The sequence below is a fragment of the Myxocyprinus asiaticus genome, chromosome 35 (assembly GCF_019703515.2).
Source record: "Myxocyprinus asiaticus isolate MX2 ecotype Aquarium Trade chromosome 35, UBuf_Myxa_2, whole genome shotgun sequence".
NCBI lineage: Eukaryota > Metazoa > Chordata > Actinopteri > Cypriniformes > Catostomidae > Myxocyprinus > Myxocyprinus asiaticus.
The window spans coordinates 4461497-4488901 of record NC_059378.1 but is presented as its reverse complement, the minus strand read 5'-3'; the positions used below and the strand labels follow the sequence as shown (position 1 = coordinate 4488901).

Genomic DNA, 27405 nt, shown 5'->3' with positions numbered 1-27405 from the left:
AAAACCAACCAAATGTCAGTTGGTCTGCTAAGAGAATGGTGACATGAAACTAATAATGGTCTATTGCAGGTTTCCGTGACAACTGATTGGTTTGAGAATGTTATCTAGTAAACTATTGGTGAGAGGTAATTGCATGGACTACAAAAAGACCAGCAGTTCAATACCACCATCACATGTTGTGGGAAATAGCTTTTCTTATTGAATTTTAATAGTACGATTAAGGGATATGGATTAATATGGATGATAACATAATGATAATTTTAAGGTATGCTCATTGAGTTGTGTTTGGTTTGTTGTTTTTGCTTGCTGATTTTTTTTTTCTATCAGGTACTAAAGTCTAGTGTGTGTTTTGCAGCTTTTCTTTGGCAATTTTTTGTGTGTGTGTATGTTCATGAAAGTATTGGAAGTGGTAAGTATTTATTTAGCCAGATTATGTAATGTAATTGTTAATACTTGTATGACTCACTTGTCTTGTTCTAGTTGCTAGCTATACCTCTATCAGCAATTGAGGTTATCCTGCTGTGGCCCCATAGGCTGGTCTCTTGCAGGATAATAGGCTCATTTGAGATGCCAAATGCCTCACCTTGAAAGTAGATGAGAGTAGGCGGCTGCAGTCAGGGGAGGAGTGGAATAAGTGCTGTCAAATCAGACGGTTCTCACTCCTCATAGTGGATCAGACACCTTTGCGATCAAAGGCAGATATCGCGTGATTCATGTTCATGTGCTTTGTTGTCATGTGCAATTTAAATTCTGTTCCTTTTAAAATAAATGATGAACAAGACACTCAATGTACCTGTTATTTAATTCCCCCCATAAGATGTGTCTTTCCATAGATGTTTAGTTTAATAAAGACATGTATTTTAGATTTTTCAGAAATGATACCAATCACATATCCCATACTACTCTCATATCATTTATACACATAAAAGCATGATATAAGAGATAAACAATCAAACCTTTTAAAAGAGAACAAAACATCATGGTTGTTAAAGCCAATGAGCATTAAGCCGTGTCATCAGCAAGTAATTTCCCATCATGCTTGCAGTTCGCGCCGCTTGGAAAAAGCAATTGTGCCACCTGGCTGCTATAACTGCAGCCGCCTCGCTCTGGCGGGATATTTTTTGACATATATTACGTCATGACATCACAGCAAGTCGGACAGATTTCTAACCGACATGCACCTGCTGGTGATCACCTGTGATAAGTTCTGCACAGAGCTTGCTCATCTCAAACGAGCCTAATGTCAAACTACAAAGTTTCTATAGCTGGTCTGGCCATGAAGATGTTCCACAACCCATAAGGCCCTTAAGTCCTAAGAATATAGTTTATAGTTCTGTGCAAGTTAATGGTGGGCATGGTAGTAGTCCTCAAATTAGTTTTTCTTAAACTAGTTTTGGTCCAGTGCCAAATGTATGTAGGCCTTCTGATTTTGACACTAGAATGCAGTTTCATGGTTCTGGTAGTGGTAAGCTTGTTTATGGTTCAGTGGGCAGTGCAATAAGTACAGGCATGTTAGGATACAGTTTAAGTCAGTCAGCAAGTGTTCTAGGTTCTGAGGCCATGAGTTCTTCCTTGGTCTTGATGCCATTGCAGCAAATCAATGATTCTGTCCTTAAGCCAGCACAGCTCCCTTTCCAAAACCTTGTGCAGACCAGCAATAAATCTCAGGCACAGTCAAGCAGTCAGCAACAGCAACCTTTAGCTAGGCCTGAAAAGCCAAGCTACCAATCCAAAATGCCTCTCAGTTGACAGCCTCTTTCCCACTTGGTACAACCAAGTTACCTACTTCTTGCTAAGCCAGTACAGTCTAGTTATGATTCCATATCAAAGCCCAGTGACCAGTCTCTGGACCAACTGCCACGGCCCAGCTACCAGCCTCAAATTCATCCCTGCCGCCAGCTTCAAACACAGCCCAGCTACTACCCTCCAACCAAGCCAGAGCAGCTCAGGGACCAAGCACAATCCAGTTATGAGTCCGTATCACAGCCTGGATATCAGACCTCTGCCATGCCATGGCAGTCCAGTTACCAGCCTCAAATGCAGCCAAGCTTCCAGCTTCAAGCACAGCCCAGCTATTGTCCTCCAGCCAAGCCAGTGCAGCCCGGGGCCCAAGCGCAATCAAGTTATGAGTCTATTTCACAACCTGGATACCAGTCCACTGCCATGCCAGGCCAGTCTAGTTCCAGTTTTCTATTCAAGCTCTGTCCCCAACCTTACAAGCAGCCCAGTGATCTACCTCCTGCTTCTAGCTATGAGTCTACCTCACAATTTGTGCAACCAGGCTTTGAGGATCCAACACCGTTGCATTAGCAGACTGTCCCCACACAAAATGTTCCTAGGCCTGCTCAAAACGCCCAGCATTTATCCCAGAGCGGGTTGAGACAAGTACAACAAATGAAGATATAGTTGTTTCCTTATTTTGGTTAATGTTTGCTTTAACTTGTTTTTGAAATAATTAATAAATGTCATAAGCATGTGGGTTTGTTTTGACTGACTTTTTGTTTATAAGCAGCAATATGAAATGCTCTTGAATTGGGTCATACAATAAGTATGGCACTCCATTTTTGTAGGTAGTCTATTCAAATTGTTATAACTTGCCTTTTATTGTTGGTTGATGGCTCACCTGCAAAGGAAGTGAAAAGTGTTAAGCAATGTAGGATACAGTGCAAACTTTAAGAGCAAAGCTTCACACAACTAAAGTGTACAACATTTTAAGGATAGTTAACTTTAGATTCATATTCATCAGGAGATAATTTTGTCAGTTCTATGTCCCCACTAGCTCTTGGTCTACACCACTAAGATTTCTCTTCCAGCCCACTATTGTTTGTACTCCAGCCTAAAGCGTTTGTCCTAAAGCTACAACAACAGAAGCAATGGGAGTTATGTAAAAGTGGTGAACTCTTTGGCAATGTAAATAGTGGTTGTATTTTAAGCAGTAAAATGTTAACTTGAAGGTAATTTAATGAACTTAAAATTTCAAATGACTAAGTAAAATGCATGGAAATGACTTAACAACTTACTTGTAATATGACTACTGGTACACTCCTGGCTAGCAGTGTAACCAGTAATAATGCCTTGGGATGAATCTGCATCTTTTTCCAGAGTCACTTCCAATTTGGATGAATGTGTCTGAAACTCAATGTGTTTGACTGAGTCTGCTGTATTCTCATTTTCTCCGGATGCAGTTCTGGCCTTTTGTTGGCCAACTTCCACATTAATATCTTCAAATTTCTCCCCCTGTTTTTTTTCCTCTTCCTCCACATTTCCCTCCTGCTGCTGATGAGATGAAGCTGTAGACATAGGCTCTGTAAAACAGGAGTCAAATGTTATTCAGTGTGTCATGCTATGTAAATACATTTGAAGGTAGCAGCATTTTGTTGCTGACAAAAATGGCTTTAAATGAGGAATGCTACAACAGAAGTGATGGCCCAGTATAGTTGTTGCTTTAATAAATACCAAACCACATCTTTGTCCACTAACATAACCCCAATGCTTTAATTATTCTACTAATAACACTACCGATGTATACGTGCTGGGTTTTGTCTGCACTTTTCCCTTGACCTCATCTAGCACTGTATTTGTATTCGAACAGTGTACCCTCTTAGGCACTTTGATGTTTTAAGTACTATGATTGGTTTTAAAGAAATTAAAATGATTTTCTCAGGTGTTTTTGTGTTGGAATAGGTTAGTATTCATAATAAAAAATATTTATATAAAACAAGTGCTACAAGATTCCTGTATCTTGAGAAATGCAATTATTTTTAATAACCATTAACAGTTGAATTGCAAAAATGTACACATACTGTATATTAGCAACAGGTCAAACAGTTACATGTGGAGATAGCAAACCTGCAAGACACAGCACATATGAAACACATTGAAGCACATCTCTGCTGACAATTAATGTTTTGCTTTTCAAAATTAATATTTTTGTTGGTGGAACTTCTCTACATTGATTATGCCTGTGCCGTGTGGGTTCACAAAATTGAATCATTTTGAGATTGTGCCTGGTTGAGGTTCTTGTGAGTGAACTGATTAATAATCTTTTCTGCCTCAAAATAGTAAAATAAATAAATTTTAAAAAAAAATGGTTCAAAAGAATATAAATGACACACTGACACAATAGGCTTCAGTGTCTCCAAAATATAAATATTATCCTCCCAGGCCTGCTTTGGAATTTAGCAATAATTTTATAGCTTTAACTCCCCCTCCTATAGCACCATATTTAGTATATTAAACTCTCCTTGTTCATTTTCACTGTGAGAGGAAACCATTTCATTAACTGAGCCTGAATTTCACCATTTAAACAAAATATTCCTGCACTCCACGTGTGCTTTGCATTTTGATGAGCTCACAAATGTTTGCTTTACTGGCACATTTCATGCAGTGATGAGTTTATTGTTACTCCCTCTTGGTAAATTACATCACAGTACACAACAGGCTGATTGTGGGTGACACAGTGCAGGAATTACTGGTTCTTAACAAAACTACATCAGGGATAAGAGAGTAGATTCCAAGTAATAAGTAATTGAATTTGCAGAAAACAAATGATGTTGCAACCTGACAGATTTTACAAGCCAGAATATTTATTACCTATTGATGTTTTTTTCAATTTGTCTCATGATACAAAATCCATGTTTGCAATGGAAGATTTAAAAGGACTATAAGAATTTGACTTGCTTAATAAAAAGACCATAATAATGAAAGTCTCCATAATTACTTTCACCATATTGACCCAAACCTAAAGAGCGAGATCAGTATACACACATTAATGTTGGATTCATTGAAAACTCTATTTACCCCAGGTCTTTCCCAAGGCAAGCTAGCTGAGGGTGTTGAGATGATCATGATGAGTCAAGATGATCATTTTTGTCTTTGTCTTTGTAATAAGAGCAGAATCAGCTACGATGATGCTAATGGAAGGCATAGAACCAATACAACTGGCCAGAACATGCCACTATATTATGTCTGTCTGAAACCCAATTCATTTGTATACATTCTAAGAAGACTATTGTGTCCAAGGCTTTGTGTCACTTACAGTGGACCACAAACAGTTTCTCCAGTCAGCCCACTTCATGTTACACCACACCCAATGGCACTGTTGTGATCAGACCTTGGGACAAACTCACAAAGTATTGTTTCTGTATTCGTCACTGAGGAATGTCTGGCTATTTGTTAGATCACAGGTCAAAAGGTCAGTGGTATGTTGTGTGTGAAGTGGTGGGACCAAGCACTAGTGGATTAAAAAAAGTCTTGGTCCAATATTTCATCCATTTCTGATAGCACTGTATAACATGTGCTATCAACAAGGCTCGACATACTGCAGAGGAATATAAAAATTGTCTGAATGACTTCTAAATTAGCACACACACCAAACATGTTTACACTAGCAATTTTATAAAGCAGGCCATAAAGTAATTTACTCATGGAATCATAGTGCATGATGGGTGACATTGATTAGTATTGATGCAGACTGGCCTTGACTAATGCAGTACACACAGAGCATGGGTGTCGAACTTTGAAAGGGCAATGTTTGCTATCAACCCTTTTTTCTGAACACAGAAGCGTTCCACAATTCATAATGGAAGCCTGTTTTATGTTCTTAGTGGATAATGTATACTGTATTAAATTTGTAAAAACCACGTGGCTCCATAGTGCCAATACTTCACAGAGTCGTGTCAAAGTTTAAGAAGTGGGTGAATGACGTGAAGCTATGAACCGAGGTGAGTTACATTGATATTATTAACTACTTTGTGTTATTATGACAGCCAAAAACTGAACAAATTAAGCCTGAACTAAAATGTGTCACGTTAGTGTTTTGGTTCATGTTTTTCATGTCTTTTACTTTCAAGTTTAGTTCCTGTTCATGTCATGTGATTTCCTGTTCCCTCATGTGATCTTGTCATGTGTTTCGCCTGTTCATGTGTCTTGTTTTCATTGGTTCTTTGTTTGATTACTTTGTTATTAGTCTTGTCTTTTCATTGGTTTAAGTTCATTTAGTCTTGTTATCTTGTTTATTAATTTAGTCTTGTGATTGGTTGTCTTGTTTACTTGTTTCCCATGTCCTTGTATATAAGCCCTCATGTTCCCCATTGTCAGGGCCGTGCCGAGCCAAGCCAAGCCAAGCCAAGCCAAGCCAAGCCAAGCCAAGCCAAGCCAAGCCAAGCATAGCATAGCATAGCATAGCATAGCATAGGGATTCCATGTTTGTAAATAAAACTGCACTTGGGTTCATCACGTCTTCGTCTGCCTGTTGACAACATCGTTACAAAATGGTTGTTGTTCTCTGTCTGGAATGCTCATATTGGTCGTTTTTACATCGCTTATTACGGAGACGGGAGCAAGAAAACAGTCCAGCACCAATAAGAATCACCAGTTACATTTTAATTTTATTTTAAATGTTTAGAAGATGATGAAAGTGAGTTGTTTTGGCCATTTTGCTCATTTCGACCATATGCCCTCTCACCAAAAACAATTATTAAAATTTAAGAGGAATATCCTGCTGAAAAAAAACTAGCTGTGGATTATGACCAGTGAGGGCCCTGGGGCCAATTTTCTTTTAGGGCCCCCCTGGGCCAATTACCTTTTAGATTTAATTATATTTGAATGTTGAGATGCACGAAATACATTTTCATTGATTTAAGTCTCTTTTATATATATATATATATACTCTTTCTGTTATTTACAGTCAGATTATTTCTAATCACACATAGGGCAGATGTGTTTAAAAAAAAAAAAAAAAAAAAAACACTCAACTGAAACACTAGATCTGGATGAGCAGGTGCTGTTCTTAAAGAGACAGTATACAATGTTAGCGCTTGTTATACATATCAATATAAACTCAAATTATGAATACAAAAACATGTAACAAAATGTGTGATAAATGTGTAAACTTGCATATATTTAAAGGAACAATAATACATTATGAAACTTCATCAAACACCTTAAATATTAAAGAATTTAACAAATAGGTTCCTACAGCATCTAAGGATGGGTTTGGTGAAACCCATGCAGAGCCCTACTCCATAAACCTAATGTAATAGTATTAGTATAAATTAGTAATAATAATTTGTTGATGCCAACTGAGGTAAATCATGCAGGTCACAATGGACAGCTAAGGCAGTTTTTTTCATAGTACAAGTTAAATGTGTAATTCTATTTTCATTTTTATGTTCCAATCTTGTGAATCTTTTTTTGTTGTAAATCTGTAGCTGACATGAAATTTTACACAGTGGCATCATCATGATACCATATGCGATTTCCTGACATCATATTATTGCTAGAATGAAGAATTTGTACATTTTTAAAAAGCTAAAATGTGATTAAAATGATCTCCAATCATGTACAGTATCTGTAGAGGATTGCAATGCAGTGTACACAATGAAACATTTTGATCATAAATGTAACAGCGCCAAATAAATTAAAAATACCTGTCATAACAACTAAAATCTGATTATACCATTGTGTGTATATATAAAAAAAATAGATTCTTTCAAATATACACACTGCTTTATTGCTTATGTTTAAAGGCTAGTTGATGGAACTGTATATTACTAACTTTCACTTTTTAAAGCTACATCCAACAAACTCTGCAAAGAATTTAGGCAGTTCTGGGCTTGCGCTGCAGTATCTATTCTTACTCATCTGAATTATGGGGTGCGTTCAGTTCAGAATTGATCATCCCTCTACCCTTCAAAGACTTCACCCTCCACTGTGAGAGCTTTGGAGGGCTGAAAAGTGTGGGGCTCAAAAATAGTGGTCATTTTACTTGATTGGAAATTCTGTTTGGAACGACCCTACAGCTTGGTTACCATTATTATTACTCCCAACCAAGTGCCCTGCAAAGGGACAATTTTTGCTTTCAGAGTGGCCACAAATCCCCAAGACTACATTACATTGACAGAATGTTCAAATGAGCTGACTTTGTTTTGGAATGCTCATGCCTTTTTTCCGACTGTAAGACCTGTAATAATGTCTAACTTCAAGCGTTTAAAACTATTCAAAACTTTCAAACAAGGGTTTTGTCAAACCAAGATAATTGTATGTCTCAACAAACTTTACGTATCTAGTTTAATCAATACGTTTCCACACACTTGAGTGTGAAAATAAAATATCAATATGTTATTTTCCCCAACAACCTAAGCCAAGTTATTTGTTTGTAATGTAGGGAAAACATGCAGATATAGCATGTTTAGAGAACACCCTGGGATTTTCAGTGATACCAAATATTAGTGCATTTGGCCATGATAATTTCCTCTCCTTGCTCTATAGAAATGTATAGCATTACAATTCAGTACATCGAATACAATATTATGTTTTTTTAATAAATAAATTTTTAGCATGTTTTTTTATATACCAAAAACTATATTGAAGTTTGCTGTCTCAAGAGGTTATAGTAAATGGCATTATAATAGCATGTAATATAAAACCGTGAAATCTTTATAATGACAGAGCAAGCTGCATATGTAAAGCAACTAGCTGTCCACACTTTAAATATATCTTATAAAATTTTATGTCAGTATTTTCAAAGCTCATTTATTTTTTTTTATATGTATTTTTTTATTATTTTTATTGTGGTCGGGATGGATGTAATGTAATGATGATTAAGAGATATACCTCAAAACCCTGTTGTATCACATTTTCAACATGATTGTTCTATTAAATAATGTACAAAAAAGTTAGCACATGTTGCTTCAATTCAGTAAATTCTCAATTCAAAATATCAGTAACAATATAAACGTTACTGTTAATTTTACTCTATCAAAATCAGAAAAGATTTTACATCAAAGAGATTAGTGCATCACAACACGAAGGCAGCCATTTTGGAAATGAAATTACAAGGTCTTCTACTTCCAGAAGAGCACAGAAACTTTCCCCAGGTGGCAGTAGATATCTAGTGCATTGCATACAAGTTTTTCAGCAAAGTTTTGATCATGTTGATGATGTAGAGGCTTTATAAGTCATGTATCAAATATGGTTTGAGTGCTGTTAAAGAATGGCTCAAATGTTTTTAATTAGAAACAAGGAGGCAAAGGGGCCCTATAAGATGGCTAGGGGCCCTGATATTCACAGGGCCCTATTGAAGTGGCCCACATATTTAAGCATATATATATATATATATATATATATATATATATATATATATATATATATATATATATATATATATATATATATATATATATATTTTTTTTTTTTTTTTTAAGTTGATGGGCTATTGGCCCTGTCCGTAATTCACCTATGAGCATAGTTGGTGACCAAAATATGCTGTGTTTTGAATGCTGGTCCACAACATGCTGGTGTGCTGGTTTTCTGACAAAGCTTTTTGACTAGCTTAAATCTGAACTGTGTAATTTCTGCGCCACTTGCACCAACAAATGGAATTTTATAAGTAAACATTGTTTTCAAAGAGTGTGCCTAATACATCCCCTTCTGTCATTTATCAAACAAACAGATAGTCCTGCTCCCAGTGCACGCCATTGTCTATGTTGTTGTGTCGGGCTAGACAGGTCGCTCATAGGAATTTTTATAGGGACACAGTGTTTACAGTTTTCGAGAAAATTTACCTTCAAATGGCTAACTTATTTTTGTCTCTACATATTAAGCTGGGATAGGAGAAATTATTTTAACTCTCTGCAGTTACACTCTGCTGGTTATGCTGGTCCACCAGCTAGACCTGCACAAAACACCCTAAACCAGCACTGGAATTGCACGTTACTTGAGCTGGTCTTTTTAGCAGGGTAATTTCTTCCCTTAAATCTTCCAAAAAGGATGAGTGTGTCTACACAAGAAGGAAACTTCTTTTTCTGCTTCTTATCTGTGTCCCAAGTGTCCGTCTCATGAAATTGCCAGAGATATCTTTCGACAGCTCTGAGATATGGTGGGTGTGATTCATAAACGAGTGATGACATTATCCTTACCCACAGGGTTTTAGACTGCGGCATGTACTTAGGCTGTCTGAGTCCATTGCAAAATCTTAGAGCGTGTGAAAAAATTGTATTACTACAGCATGTGTTGGTTTTCGAAAGCAAAAAAGGCCCAGTGCAGTTGTTGCAAGTGTATACAGCAGCAGCAAAAAAAAAAAAAAAAAAAAAACATGTAAACCTACACTGTTTAGGAAGGAAACTGGTACTTTAATTCACCAAATCATTCAACTGATCACAAAGTATAGTCAGGACATTACTGATGTAAAAAAACAGCACCATCATTATTTGAAAAAGTCATTTTTTATCAAATCTAGACAGCAGCCATCACTCCAACACCTTATCCTTGAGTGCTGAATCATGCTAAATTGCTCATTTGGTACTAGAAAATCACTTGCCATTATATCAAACACTGCTGAAAGCTATTTGGTTTGTTAAATGATGCTTAACATTGTGTTTGTTTTTGAGTTGCCACAGTATGCAATAGAATGGCATGTCTTAAGGTCATAAATGGCAAAAAAGAAACTGCTTTCTCTAGAAACTCATCAGTCAATAATTGTTTTGAGGAATGAAGGCTAGACAATGCTTGAAATTGCCAAAAAACTGAAGATTTCATACAAAGGTGTACACTACAGTCTTCAAAGACAAAGGACAACTGGCTCTAACAAGGACATAAAGAGATGTGGAAGGCCCAGATGTACAACTAAACAAGAGGATAAGTACATCAGAGACTCTAGTTTGAGAAATAGACGCCTCACATGTCCTCAGCTGACAGCTTCATTGAATTCTACCCGCTCAACACCAGTTTCATGTACAACAGTAAAGAGAAGACTCAGGGGTGCAGGCCTTATGGGAAGAACTGCAAAGAAAAAGCCACTTTTGAAACAGAAAAACAAAAAGAAAAGGTTCGAGTGGGCAAAGAAACAAAGATGTTATGGATCTTAACCCCATTGAGCGTGAGAAGTGCCCAACAAGACAGCCACATCTATGGCAAGTGCTACAGGAAGCGTGGGGTGAAATGTCACCTGAGTATCCGGACAAACTGACAGCTAGAATGCCAAGGATCTGCAAATCTGTCATTGCTGCACGTGGAGGATTTTTTGATGAGAACTCTTTGAAGTAGTTTAAGACATTCTGAATTTTTTTTCAAATTGTAATAGTAATTTTTCACATTATTAATGTCCTGACTATACATTGTGATCAGTTGAATGCCACTTTGGTGAATAAAAGTACCAATTTCTTTCCATAAGAGCAAAATCTGTACATTATTCCAAATTTCTGGCCACCGGTGTATACCGTATGAATATGTATTCCCATTGTTTTGTTTGTTTTAAGCAGACTTTGTGTATTGTGGCTAAGTTCAATATCAGATAAAATGTTATGACCATTTTATACAGAAATCTAGGTAAATCCAAGAGTTCACATACTCTAATTTTTCTTGCAACTGTGTTTCCATTGGGCAAGCTGTTATGCAAGTTTTGGATACAGACAAAAGGTATGGGTTGTATATACAGACTTCATCAAGGAAAGGAATGTCAGAGCATTGTCATTTAATGGCAGGCTCCATGGAAACAGCACTTTACCCTTGTGGTTAAACAGTGGGACAATTGTGCACACGCCTCTGTATGTCCTCTATTGTCACAAACGCACATACTCAAAGATGTGCCATCTCAGCACTGGCTGCTTCTGCAGAGCACAGACATGCAAAAATGCATTATTTATGAGATGTGTATAGATATGTGTAATGCATTTACACACACACACACACACACTAAAAGACTGATATAATAACTAAAACAGAACAAATAAGAAAATAAACAATGAGGTGTCATTAGCGGATCTTTAAATAAAGCTCTTTTTCTTAAAGAACATCAAACATTTACCTGAAGTGACTCATCCAGACATGTTGTTGATATTGAGCGCATCTACGCGAGATAGGTGATGAAAGTGTTTCATAGTTTAGATGCTCATAATTTTTTCCTAAGCGACAAGGTCAGGAATATTGGAACGCTCCTATCACAGTATAATCAATGAATCTGTTAATGCTGCAAGCGTGTGACTTGCAGACAAGGTAAAGTATATATATATATATATATATATATATATATATATATATATATATATATATATATATATATATAATTAAAAATCCCCTTTCCTAGTCTGTATCTTTCTTCTGCGCTAGCTTCTATACTACTCTAGCCACTCTGGGAACTTGGCAGTTGGATGCTGCAGATATTGTTGACTTTTGTATGACAAATTACTTGATACAGTCCTCATTTTTAAGTCGCTTTAGATAAAAAGTGTCTGCTAAATGACAAAATGTAAATGACTTGCGAAGTGCCATTCATTATATTGGGAGTGATCTATAGTCACTTATAGAGCCGTGAAGAAATACTCTGACTTAACTAGCCAGCTAAACAATATCTATAAAACTTAAATATAGTTGGCAAAATTTTTGTTCACCTACCAGAGATACGATGCACATATCCAGCAGTCTCGATTCACTACTGCAGTTTATGTGCCCATTTGTGATTTCTTTTTCGGAGATCTAAATACTTTCATTTCTGTTAGCTCCAGGCATCCAGGGACATCCATCCAGCCACCGGACAATCATGGTCCAAATTTTAATAATAACATTTTATGACAACCATATCTAGCATTAAAAGTGTTAAAGTCACTATGAATGCAGCATTTCACGCTGTTGTTTTGAATGAGTTTGACAATAGCTGGAAGTGTTCAAGCAACACTTTGAAATGGTCTACATGGTGTTGGATTTTGGACTAATGAGATTTGACTGTGGGCCAGGCTATAAACCAAGCAAACAACAAAATGTCTTGTCACAGCTAGGACAAAAATACAGCTTTGGAAATGCTGGAAATTTACCAAACAATTGATTTTAAGTTGTTGATTATAATTACAGAATTAAATATTTTAATTTTATTGCAAAGTATTTAGATACACTCACTGAGCACTTTATTAGGAACACCTGGACATCTACTTATTCATGCGATTATCTAATCAGCTGATCATTTGTCAGCAGTGCAATGCATACAATCATGCGAATACGGGTCAGGTGCTTCAGTTAATGATAACATCAACCATCAGAATGTGGGAAAAAAAATGGATCTCAGTGATTTCGACCGTGGCATTATTATTGCTGTTGCCAGACAGGCTGGTTTGAGTATTTCTGTAACTGCTGATCTCCTGGGATTTTCACGCACAACGGTCTCTAGAATTTATTCAGAATGGTGCCAAAAACACGAAACATCCCGTGAGCGGGAGTTCTGTGGATGGAAAAGCCTTGTTGATGAGAGAGATCAATGGAGACAGACTAGTTCGAGCTGACAGAAAGGCTACGGTAACTCATATAACCACTCAGTACAATTGTAGTGAGCAGAATAGCATCTCAGAATGCACAACATGTCGAACCTTGAGGCGGATGTGCTACAACTGCAGAAGACCACATCGGGAACTTTATTAGGACCATAGTGTTCCTAATAAAGTACTCAGTGAGTGTATAAACAAATGTATGAGTAGTTTGAGAGTGTAGATTAACCGACTCGATCACATCAATTCACAGTGTGTCATAGAATTGGGTGGTCGTTTTTAAAAAATAATAAAGAGATGAAATAATGCAGATTTTGTCTTCAACAGAAACATATACCATCGATTTACAAACTCGAAGCTCACTGTAGGTCTACCTTAAAATGTTAACAAGTTATTGTTAAGAATCAATTCCCCTATGGAAAAAAAAAAATGGGATTTTTACTTCTGTAACGCGAATGTTGCGCTCTATTGCCTGATGACTGTAAATGACTATACAGTGGGCCACCTAGTAATAGTGATACCAAAACAAAGTATAACAACAAAGAGAGTCATATAACAGGTCATTGTTCATTCACATCCTCAAACCTTCAAAGCATGATGTGGTCTTGCCTGCACATTTTCTAAAGACCTGTTCCATTCTGCCTTTATGAGTATTGAAATAATCAAGTAGAAACCACAAGCTGTGTCAGAGGCCCATGTTCTCCTCTTTCACTCATTTGCTAAACAACTGGCATAAAGTGTTTAATTTTTCTCAGGCTGTTGTGTAATGTGTTCTCCAAAAGGCAAGAAGGCTATCCATAAAAGACTTAACAACACCTTTCACACTCTGAGGCCTTTCTGAGTGGGAGTTAATCACACTGTCACGATCCTGTCACTCAGTCAGTCTGGTTTTTGTGTGACAAGGTCATGCCATCATTGTTCTGTGTCTGTCTTGTGTTTTGTCTTCTGTCTTTGTGTGAGCGCACGGCTTCGGTTGTGGTTTCCCTGCTGTGCGCTCTTTGGTCGGTCTCGTGTCTCATGTCCGGAGCATAGTGTCTGGATCCTAACATCCCTGTCTGGTTCGGTTTTGGTTTTGGTGTCGAGATCCGGACACTCATGTTCCATGTCTTGTCTTGTACTGGCAGGAGCGCACTGCACTTATGTCACCTTAGTGGGATGCACTCGCTTCAATAATCTGTGTCTGTCTCTCGCGACCACAGGAACGCGTTGCCCACGCTATGCACTGCGTGCCAGGGTAGTGAGCTGTCTTCACATTGTGCTGAGGTTCGGTCACTTCAGTCTGAGGTGTCAGGTTTGTGTGTGGCTGAACTCTCACACAGGGGTCCTGTCTCGTTTTGTCGCCTGTTACGTGTATTGCGTGGTGTTTGCCTCATGATGTACGCTCAGGCTTTGTCTAGTGTGAGAATGCATGGCATTGATTTGTTAGCTTTGCCGTGCATTCTCTCATCTTATCTGTTGGTTTGTATGTGCACATGTTGCCTATTGTCTTGGCGATATGTGCTCGTGCCATTCAGGTGTCTACGTTTTTGTGACAGCACGTGGCTTTGTTTTGTTTCTGTTTTGCCTCGTGTCTCTCTGTCTTGTGTCATACCCCACCTCCTTGTTTGCTTATTATTAGTTAATTAGTCACATCTGCCCTGCTTGTTCACCTGTTTGACTTATTTCCCTATTTTAGTCTCCTCGTGTGTGCTGTTTAGTGTGAGTTCATTTTGTTTCATGTGTAAGTCAGTCTGGTTTTTCCTAGTTTCAGTCCTGTTCGGTTCCGGTTGGTCCTGATTCCGTGTCTGTTTGGTTCTGTCTTTGGTTAAATAAATTCCATTTTTCTCTCTGCATTTGGCTCCTGCCTCTGTTGATTCCTGACACACATGCCTCAGGGTATTGGGCAAGAACCTTTAAACTTGTTCTAGAGGTACTCCTGATGCAATATCCAGTGTCATATATTCCAGAAGGCCCCATGATCATACACCTGCCTATACAAACTCTCTCCTCTCTCATCCCAAAGGGCCCACAATCCAGCTATGTATGATTGGATATAAAGGGTTGAGAGACCACTAACAGGGTGAATTGGTACTGAAGCTCTCTCTTGGACATGCATGGACTGTAAATAGTAATGTTTCCATCCAAAATACTTATTTAAGTTATGCAAAAAAAATCGGAACATCGCAAAAACAATTTGCGCATAAAGCAGCGTTTCCATCCCATGTGTTTAAGAGAACAAAATATCATAACTTTTGGGACTATGTGGGACCTTAATCTGGAAGTTAAAGCCACTGTGGATCTTTTAAAAAATGTAATAAATAACTAGAGCATATAGACAAAATGATCTGACAAACTTCATGTTTGATTGAGTTCAGCTGTAGACGCCTTATATCTGGGAGTGAAAGAGATATCCCAAAATCTGCATACAAATGCATGGATTGAAACCCAGCTACTGATGATGAATTTTCATAAAGAGAAAAGGAAAGGGTAGAGTGTTGTCAAAGATGCAGATTAGAAAGTGCCAGGGTTGAAAGACCCCCTCAGTACCACACAGATCTTAGGCTGGAATTAGTCCATAAAGAGCTGACTCTACTTTCTCAGATGTGGTGTTACTGTACTTCATGGAGTTTGAGAATTCAACATCACAAGAGGAGATCTGAGGTGGATGCTTACAGTACTGTGGCAGAAGTTCTGCTGGTCAGCACTGGGTTAATTGTCTTTAAGAGTTTCTCTTTGGGGTTTAGGGACATCTGTAAGACCCCTCTGTTCGCAATGAGCTGCAGAAATTCGGGAGAGTCCACAAGCCCACACAGAGCAGCCTCCTCTTCACTTCCCTCTCCTCCTACCCCCCACTCCAGAGAAAAGACCCCTTTTCATGGTGCCCCTGCCTTTGTTGAATAAATGGCAAGCAAACTCAGAGTGTTAGTGTGTGTGCATCTCAAAAAGTGAGATTAATAGGCCAATAAACAGCTACAACTCACCTTTTTGTCCTCACTAGTACTTCCACAGGAAAGCTTCAGCACCTCCCAAGAGGGACTTTAATCCCAACAACCTCCCATGCACTTCCTGCTATGAAATCAGCTGCCTCCTTGAACACATCCTCATCCTCTGTTTATACACCAGCTCCTCTAGCTGCTGAGCTGAGGCCTCTGAGAAGACAGCAAATACCCTGTGCTGTTTACTTTCCCACAACCAGCAAATTCCTCTTTACTCCCTCGTTCTCGTAGGCTGAATGTGCTCCCCTCTTCCCTTGGCCTCTGTCACTCCCTTTCTCTCTCCCTCTCTCTCTCTCCTTCCCTTCCGTGCTGTTGGAGAGTTACAGCCCGACAGAACAAGCATAATGGCTCTTAAGCTCCACCAATGGCTGAGCTGCTGGCAGACTTGTCGGCCAATTAAGTTAGGTTAGATGACCAAGAGGCAGGGCTTAGAGGGCTAAAGAAAACATTTTACAAGGACAAGGCTGGAGAGTGAGGGAGAGAGAAAGAGTAAGAGAGAGGGATTAAACCATGTAAAAGCTGACCAGAAGTGGAATAAATAGTATTAGCTAAATGAGTGATCATTCATTCAAAACTGTGCAAACTCTGCAGAACACAATGGCATTAGAGAAGTATCACTTTAATTGATTTTTGTCAATGTCTGCAGGCTGCAGACACCACCTACCCCTATGTAATCCTGATTTTTTTTAGGCAGTAACCTTATTGCATGCCACAACTGACAATTCTTTCAGTTACCATAAGAAATCGTCTTTATTACTTGTAGTCATTAAGACAATGGGGATCTGGCAATACACAGGACATTTCAATGTGAGGGCTTGCATTCATTCTCACTCATTGTTCACCATTGTTAAAGTGCAGTGGTGCAAGACACCTTTTCTAAAGTCCACCTGACCCCTCAAAACACAACATGAATACCCTTTCTGGATGTTTCCTATATTTCCTAAAGAATTCTGCAAACATTTGAGAATTAGAGGTAATAATAAAAGAGATTGTGAACCCTATTGGAGACTAATTATTTCAATATGTTTTCCCTATGTCTTTAATTTCACTTTGTATTCAGTGTATAATATGTGAAACAGGCAAGACTCTTTGGATACTTTGTTGGCTTTAAGTTATTTCTGTTAAGGCAATTGGAAAATTACCGCAGTCATCTGAGTAGCAGGCTAAGAGCCTATAAAAGTTTTTTTTGCTCATGGCAGCTACTGACTCTTTTATAACATTTCAAGACAATTCAATGTCATACGCACAGACCTTCAACACAGAAAGTATAAATACAAACTAAAATTAAAAAAATTAATAATAGGGCATCATAAACATATATCAAATTCATCAAACATACACATAGTCTTCTCTGCTTTCTTGTTAATTAATTAATGTATCTATTTATTTTAAACATTTTATAGACTCAAAATAACTAACAAGGGCTTTTTTAGAAATGTGAAAAATTGGGTTTTAAATAACTCCAATATTCTGATGAATATAATATTTACAGAGTAACAAAAACAAATTGGTAATGTAGATTTTTTCTTTTTAAAATATCATATTCATAACAATGAAGTAAAACTATTGAAATGTTGAGGACTATATTAACTTTCATTTTCAAACTCAGAAATTGAGACATTTCATGCCAAAAGGAAGTTGACAAAGGACATAAAAAAATAAAACAAATTGGAAAATAATACAATCTATGTCCAGATTAAATAGTTTTAATGTCTCTCTCACAGGATATACTCTGTGAGCAATCTTAAAGGATACCTCTTCAGTTTTATTTGAAATACAGTAACGATTAAAAACTCCCTAAATACTCTCCCACACAGGAAGGAAACATGTTTACCCACATAAATTTAAATGAAGGGGTTGAAATATTTTCAAAAAGATTTCTAATCATCTGATTACTACACTTGCCATTAATCACATCAATAGTATCCAAAATCAAATGCTTAGAAATCTTACTAACATAATCTGACAACATTACCCCATGTACTTTGACCTCTGAACAGAGATAGAGATAGAGTGCGTCGTGTTCATGTGCTTTGTTGTCAGAAAGAATAGGAAGCACGGACGACGCCAGGTTCATTCATACATATTCCTTGAGGAACTTTTATTTTGACACCATAATACATATCACTCAGCTTGCTGACGATAATGGAATTTTGGTCAAATACAAGCTATTTTCAGTGTAAAAATAAACAACATGCATAGAATGGTTGCTGATATACATAAATTAATATGACCAAAATGGCAAGCGCTACCAATTAGCTATATTTAGAAAAATGAACAAAACCTGTCATTCATTTCAGAAACTGTACTCTCCTCCGCCATGTTGAAAGTATAGAAATCCTCCAATCTCGGAAACTCGGGTATCAAAATTATCTCAGAGTTTCCCAGTCGTAATTACGACTTGAGGGGTCATTCATGTGCAACTTCCGAGTGGCAAACTCATATTTACGATAATTCCGATAGCACGTGAAGGCAGCATCAATTGCATAGAGGAACTATAAACTGAGTAGTTCCTCAAAAAGTACCTAAAAAGGGCTTTAGCTGTTGCAGTGGAAAAGGGCCTTACACCAAGTCCTAACCAGACGCAACGTCGCTAGACTCGCTATACACAAGATAAAAGGTATCTTTTTCATGTTAATCAAAGTTTTTGTCCTAACCAGCCGCAAAAGCGACACGGGACAAGCCACAGGGTATCCTGTTTATGGAATGGTTTCTATTTCTGCAACGTCGCGCCTGCAACCATGTCAACAAATGGGTCTAAAATCCTTCTCATAAAAGTATAATAAAGCGGCATCTCACTAGCCAATTCAGAACAACTTGATTTTGGCCAAGGGTTTCACACACCTACCGAATGTTGTGCATGAGGTCTCACTCTCTTTAGTTAGAGGTCTGTCACACACACACACACAAACACACACACACCAGTTACTAATGGTGGAGACATACCAGCTGGCTCCCTCTGACTTTCTCTCCGCTTCCCTGTCACATGGAGATTGGTGAAATAATTGTGACTTCTGCGTGAACATAAACAATGGTAACTGACTGAATCTGAACATGTATAGCATTTCTGATTTTAATGTCATTTATCATCATTTTAGTTAATGAATATCACGGTATCGTGTCGGGTCTAGTGTGGATGGACAGATTGCTTGTTGCTGGAATCTTGTCACGTCTGGTTAGGACAAGGTGTTAAGGTTAAAAGAAATGACAAAATGGTGATAGTAGGTTTGTCTGTAGGTTTGGCCTTCACAGTCAACAGCTAACTGAATATGTAATAATGTTTGTTAATGTAGGGCTTTACTGGTTGTTTAGATCAGTGTTACTATTAGAAATAATTAATAATTATTTCTGTAGTTATTAATCAATATTTAAATTAATTAATTGGATCTAACTCATTAAAACCTCATATGGGACTCCAGTAAATGTAGTGTGCTACGTTTAGGAGCAAGTTTGGTTATTAGCAATAATTAATAATTATCAAAGATAATTATTAATTATTAAAATCAATAGAACATTGATGAGAATCAATGTTAGCTTTTTTTAATCCTTTAAATCAACAGTTATCAAAGATAATCGTTAATTGTTAACGTCGATGAAACATTAATTAAAATTAACCCTAGCTTATTGATCATTCAAATTCAATCATCAAAGATAATTATCAATTATCAAAAATCAATAGAATATTAATAAGGATTAACATTGACGGGGCACCACCCTGAAATCAGGGACTAATAACCGAATATTAAAACAGTCTCAGTATTAGATTGTTTTCTTAGGAAAATCGACATCCGAAGAATATCGATTTTCGGGAAAAAAACAATGAATGAAGGTTTGAATCCGAGCACTGACATCCCGTCAGCATGACACAGGCATATGCAAAACAAACCAAAACACTTCTCTTTGTAATATAAACAAAGTTTATTTATGCAGTAATATCAATTAATAATTAATACAATGCAGTCAATAAACTTCCGACTTACAACTACGAACTAAACAGTGATATGATTAGATATGGAAATAAAAATAATTCTATAACACAAGGTGTGTGTGTGACAGTGTGTGTGTGTGTGTGTGTGTGTGTGTGTCAGTGTGGTTAGTGAGAGAGAGAGAGAGATGATTAAGTGACATCCCGAAAGCTGATTTCGCGATAGCATGAGATAAAGCAGCCGTGTTCATCACTCAGAGACGCGGTTTTACGAGCAGGGCTCGTATTTTGTTATTTGACTCTTTAATGGATGAACTCAGTTGCTGTCTCACCCGCGATGGCGAAAATGCACAACAGTCCAATTTGGTTGGACTACAATACAGCAAAACAAATTCGTGATAATTAATACCCTGAGTATTAATAATTAGTGGACATGGCGGTCCGTAAACTGTACAAGCAAAAACCTTGAAACACAAGAATAGCACACTATAATATTCTATCTCTGCCCAGACGTAACCTCTTACTTGAATCGCATGAGGACACAGGTAGAATGTGTTTTCCTCCGTCCTTTAACTCTGACCCGGTTCCTTGTGTGATGACGAGAGGCCGTTACCTCACGCTGTCGGCGGGCAGTACGGCTGTTGATTCTCGGCGGGTGGTACGGCTGTTGATTCTCGGCGGGCTGGCGGAGAACTCAGAAATGTCGACTTGATTGAAGATGGAAGAGAAATCTTTAATCTCTTCACTTCTGTCGGCCAACGGATGAAGATGCGAATTGCTCAGCGGTCTCCTTCGGATCCGTTAGAGTGTTCGGTTGAACACAGAGTAATCTCAACTCGTCCAGCGAGATGGAGATCATATGGCTACAGTTTCAAGTCGGACATTACTTCCTTAAGCCACGAGGTTGCACCGGAGAGCAGCAAAAAGCTACGTCCGTATTCGGTGAACAAAGTCGCTGGAAGCAACTTTGGAAGCATTTCAGAATTATTTGAAGTCCTGATGATGTCATGTTTGAGGGACGTTCTGTTGTGTGCCTCATCCAATAGGAGTTGAGAGCTCGATCCTTTAGAGGGCAAGGCTTCATGGATCTGTAGTCTGTTTTGGACTCCCTTTGTTTGATTTTGGCGCGATTTTTATCAGTAAAATTTACGACTTAGAAGGAGGGGGCTTGAGGAATGTTTTTATGACTGTTAGGCCTGCCTTTGTCTTCTATCTGAATACATGAGGCCCAACATTAATAAGGTTAGAAAACTGAAACACTGACATTTTCACTTTCTATCCATTAGAGGAATCTAGGGGTCAACCTATATTTTCCAGACAGAATTTTAAAAAGTCAGTGGTAAGTGGTCTCAAGAAACATGGAGAGATAAAAATAAATAAATAAATAAATAAATAAATACTTTATAAATACTCTTTTTAAAAACACAAATAATATCATCATAATTTTCAAGAAAAACATCTATAAAATCTGCATAACATTACCTAATGACTGTATTTGATTTATTTTTATTATTTTTTATATATAATATAAAAATACATTGCATCAACCAAATGAAACCAACCAAGCAGTTTGTGTGCTATGCAAATGGTGACACCTGAAACAAATAATTATCTATAACAGGTCCTGTGACCTATGATTAGTCTGATGCTGTGATCTTGTAAACGAATGGTGAGAGGCACTTGCAGGCTTAATAAAAAACCATTTCAGCAGCACTAATACTTGGTTGCTAAATTGAGAACGTCCAGTTATGCTACTGTATCTCAACCTAGTGACCAGCTATCTACAAGCACCCAAGCAAAAGGAACCTCCCAGCTACCAGCCTCCAATGCTGTCCAGCCACCACATGTTAACACGGCCCAGCTACTTTCCCCCAGTCATGCCAGTGCAGTCCAGGTAACAGCTACTGGCACATTCAGTTTGAGTCTGTATGACAGCCTGGATATAAGACCATTCCATTTCAGGGCAGTCAGTTTAACTATCTCTTTCCAGGATCAGTTCACAATCCCTGGAGCAGCCCAGTGATCTTTCTCTCTTTTCAAGCTATGGGTCTGTGTTACAGTCACTACAACCTGGCTTTCAGTATCCAGCACATATGTATTTCCAAAGTGCCCCCTCTCAAATGTTCCAACGCTTGCTGAAAGAAAGCAAAGTCCATTCCAGAGCAAATTCAGGCAATTGCAACAAGTGACATAATAGATGTATACTTTATCTTGGTGTTTTAAACTCTTCTTGATAATTGTCATACTTAATTTAATTGTATTTTGACTTAGATTTGTTTGTGAAATGAGTGCACAAAGCAACTGGATCTAGCAGTTGTATCGAAACACAATTTAACTGGCTTGGGATTTTATTTTTGTTTCTCTGCTGGGAAATTAGTTTGAAGTGTGGGCAACAAAATTCAAGTAATGTGTTTTTCACACAATGAAGGTTCTGAAGGCATATAAACATGGTAGACACACATCTATTAGGTGTTAAATTTAGAAGGCCTACTGCAGGGGTGTCCAGACTTTTATGTTGGTAGCCAGATGAAAATTAAGGTGTGGCAGGCCAAATAATTGTAGTAATTTAAAAATGGCTAGATTCTACTAGATTTGCCATTATTGCATCTTTTAGTTTTATGATTAATATATGTGAGTTTCAATCACAAACTCTCTTTGGCTGCTTGCACAACCACAGCTCTACTCAGTTGTACGATGCGTGGTATCGGGACATTTGTCGAGAGAGCATGAGTAAAGTATCTGACCTGATAGCAGTCCTATAACAAATGCATTTTACTTTTTGTGAGGTGCTTCGTCTGTTGAAATCTGGAGTTTTCCAGACACCTGTTGAACTCTGGCAATGGATGAAGCTGGTGGCGAATGTTACAGTATGTGAACGCATTAGTGTATTTATTGCGCTGTAAAATGTGGCTGTACATGATAGCGACATCCAGTCTTCAGAATATGATTTTCTTATTTCTTCATAGTGGGAGAAGGATATAAGCTGCAGGCACAGTGACTAGGTTTTGGAGTTGGCTCAACCCCCTTTTGGAGTAAACCCATCCCATTCTAGGGTAACACCACCTTCTCTTAGAGATTCCGCTGCCATTTGGAAATATCCGGCCTGCAGCTATACCTACTTGCATAGCAGGCCAAATTTTGTTCTATTTCTAGAATCCCTCGGGGGCAACAGCAGAGCTGTCGACGGGCCACAGTTTGGACATCACTGGCCTATTGTATCATTGGTGCCACGAAACATACCCTGCTAGCTATGGGATCTAATGATCAATGATCTCGTCCAGCTCATTGCAATGGTTTAAGCTTAAGCTGGGCTCTCACTACCCGACTGTCATACTACCTGAATCGCAGTACTGCTCACATTACACAACAAGGTTTGTTGTTATCTGTCGTCTTCTTGTCTTAGCAGTGCTCATACTACACATCAGAATGCCGATGAACTGCACAAACTACAAGATCTTTGACCTAGGGGCAACCCAGACCAGCAGACAAACACCGTTTTCTCACATAAATTCACGCTAGAAATTAGTGATCACGAGATTTATCCAGGAATGGAGGGTCACGGTCAGCTTGCTGCCCAAAAGTTGTCTGTGCACTTAATTTGTCAGAAAAACAAAAGAAGAGACGAAAAAAGAAAATATGGCAGCAACAACGATTGAAAAGACGTGGACAGGCTCTCTGTTTTGTGGATCAATAAAACCGCACATGTGTGTAGATCATATTTATTTGTTAAATATTCTTACTTGTTAGTTTATTACAATAAAACATTTATTATAACATTTATTATATGTTATCATTTATTATCATCTCACATTATCATGTGGAGATAATATCAAGCATTGCGTGAAAATATCCCAGCGTCTGTGACTGCTCAAAACTGGCTCAGATCACGTAGATGAACTGCTCATACTTAGCGAGCATCGGCGACTGTACCAAGCGCCGATATGGCGGCAATCCGGCATTTTTGTCGCAGATCTCGGAAATCTGTCTGTGACAGCAAAATCTGGCCAAAAATCGTGTAGTGAGAGCCCAGCTTTAGGCATAGTTTACAGGTAGGATGGCTGGGACATGTCCCTTCAACTTTTTGCCTTTGCTAATTTTGTTCCCACAACATTAGTTAACATGAACTAACAATTAACAATACTTTTACAGCATTTATTATTTTGGTTAATGTTATTTTCAACATATAGTAATACAGTTTTAAAATAAAAAATGTTAAAGTTAGTTAATGCACTGTGAACTAACATGAACTAACAATGAACAATTGAATTTTCATTAACTAAAGTTAACAAAAATTTATAAATACTGTAAAAAAAATATATATATATATATATATATATATATATATATATATATGTATATATATATATATTGTTCGTTGTTAGTCCATGATACCTAATACATTAACTAATGTTAACGAATGGAATCTTATTGTAAAGTGTTACCAATATAAATCCACTGACGTACAGATGCACTCTTCATTTAGTAAAATAAAACGTTTTATTAGGGTGGATTAGAACCAGGAACTCCTTGTAATGGAGGTGAAATCTTTACCACAAGACCAATCAGTCATTCTGACTAAAATTTACTGATCCATGTATTTATCCACTGATTAACAAACTCCAAGTACTGACAGTGCCAGATGTACGGATCAAGTTATCAAATTAATTACAGTATGTGAAGTAGTTATTGGAGCTCTTAAACTGGTCATCAAGATTGACTGTTCATCAAAACAGTAAAAAAAAATATTTGACATTATCTGCACATAACCTAATTAATATTCATGAGTTTCACCAACAACAAAAACAATTTCCCCACCACTTTTTAAAACAATGTGAAGCCAATGGGTTTAAGTGTCAGTCAGAAAACTCGATGACTATTGAGTTAGCCCTTGTCATATCTGACAATTTTATGAAGATTGATCTTTTAAAATGTCAGTCAAAATGTTTTTAACAGTGAATCATGGTACATGCTGTAGGATTCATGCTAATGACTGAAAATGAGAACACACACAAGCATTGCTGCACTTCTTACCAACAAGGAAACCGGTAACCATAATTAATTTTCTTCATCTTTTTCCAGAGTCATGAGTCCAATTTTTAAAAATGTGTCTTGAGATTCAATGTGTTTTCTCCAGATGCATCTCTGGCATTTCAACCCAGTCTAATGAAAATTCGTACATATTTTATGAGTTGGCTATTTTGTATGATTTCTTAAGAGTTTGTTCGTATAAATTTGTACAATTTCACCACGTGCAAATGCCCGGATGTCTAATGTAGAAGTAAGCACGAGTTTTGCGCACAAGGCGTTAAGGACATGCTTATTAATATTATGTCCTTACCCAAACCCCTTATCTAAACTTAACTGATCAGTAGAGTGGGTAAACATGATAGGAAGCTGTTGTATGTGACAGAAGCAAGTAATTGTCGCATATTAGATGGAAACGATGTCCAGCGACATCATTGGCTGTAGTCAAAGTCGTACGAATATAATATGAATTAGCCAAATTTAGAAAAGTCATATGAATCCTTACAATTTCGCCGTGAGAGTGTGTAGAGCATTTTGTACTCCACATAAAGCCTCTTCTCTCTCATTTAGTTGCACATATTTGATATTTTAACAAAGAAAACCTGCAGTTAGGTGAACAAAAGGACTGCTGTGTGATAACAGCATGTATGTGTCCGTCTTCCACAGTATGAGAGACAGTGAGTGATCTGACTTCAGTATGTGTCTTCACAATAGTTTTAAAATGGCTCTTTATTTTCATTTTTCCCCTATATGTGTAACTTAAGTTTTATTATTTAATACGTTAAACCCTTTTTACTCATCTGTGAATTACATACTTTATATATTGTCCTTTTTTTATGCAGCTATAAATGCTTTTTGCAATGTAAATGTACAAATATGTGCCATGCCATTAAAGCACCTCAGTACTGAAACTGTATCTCAAAGAAAGAGATTGATAGACCACTAAGCAGCAAAACTCCCCTTTTTGTCCCCACTAGTACTTCTCAAAAGGGACTTTTATCCCAACAACCTCTCATGCACTTGCTGTTATGAAATCAGCTGCCTCCATGAACACATCTTCACCCTCCGTTTATCCACTACCTACAATGCAAGGGTGTGCTGAGTGACTCCAGCCAGGTCTCCTAAGCAACCAAATTGTCCCGGTTACTAGGGAGGGTAGAGTCACATGGGGTAACCTCCTCGTGGTCGTGATTAGTGGCTCTCGTTCTCAATGGGGTGCATGGATAGTTGTGCGTGGATCGTGAAGAGTAGCATTAGCCTCCACATGCGGAGTCTCCGCAGTGTCATGCACGACGAGCCATGTGATAAGATGCGTGGATTGACGGTCTCATAAGCGGAGGCAACTGAGACTTGTCCTCTGCCACCCGGATTGAGGTGAGTAACCACGCCACCACAAGGACCTACTAAGTAGTGGGAATTGGGCATTCCAAATATCAAAACATGAGATGAACATTGATACTGAATGTTTGCCATTTGTTACTACATGATTTTGCAAACATGTGATAATTAAAGATAAAGAAAAAAATAAACAAAGTGTAAATCTTATTGGAGAAAATGTATTTAAATACATTAAACAAATACACTGCATACAGAGTGAAATGATGACAGTTCAAGTATTTCTTTTCCATTTTCTTATTTCTCTAAAATAGAAATACTGTTTACAGTTTTGCTTATACGTAGCTGTTTAGTAACCAGGACAAGGACCTCTTTGTTCCAAAGAAATGTGGAGACATCTTTCTGTGCATTCATTGCAACAAAGGTGTTTAGGCCAGGATCTTCTGGTAGCTTTTGAAACCTAATGTGTACTTAAATAAAAATATTTTTATATTAGACTCAAGCTTTTATTAAATACTTCATACATTCATTTTGGCTTTAATTGCATTTAAATTGAGCTTAATGTCAATATTAATACTGTGAGGTACAACAGAAATGGTGTAAACTCATCACATTGGATAAAAACAAAACTTACTCTTGAGGCTGTTTTTGTATTTCTTTGAAATCATTTGAGGTTTTTCTTGTGTGTGTGAATGTGCGTGTGAACAATGAACTGTATTTTACCCACATTCGTAGTCTACACAGAAATGAGCATCACCTTAAATCCCTTACGTTAAAAATATTCAGTGAAAGAAGCTATGATCAAGTTTATGGTCAGGTATGACACCTCTGTGCCATTTATGCTGTTGCTGAGATGCAGAAAACAAACAGAAATCCTTCATCTACATTATAG

General features: G+C 37.6%; 1 protein-coding gene across 1 annotated transcript in view; it reads right to left on the bottom strand.

Moving 5' to 3' along the window:
- LOC127426169 (rho guanine nucleotide exchange factor 10-like protein) overlaps positions 1–16498 on the bottom strand; it is a 211383-nt gene extending 194885 nt beyond the window's left edge. Inside the window, exons 1-3 of the mRNA XM_051672771.1 lie at positions 16214–16498; positions 3021–3305; positions 2599–2623 (exon numbers count right to left, since the gene is read on the bottom strand). Of these exons, the coding sequence (XP_051528731.1) occupies positions 2599–2623; positions 3021–3300 (305 nt within the window). The 5' untranslated portion in view covers positions 3301–3305; positions 16214–16498. The remainder of the gene's footprint in view (positions 1–2598; positions 2624–3020; positions 3306–16213) is intronic.
- Between the last annotated feature and the right edge of the window lie 10907 nt (positions 16499–27405).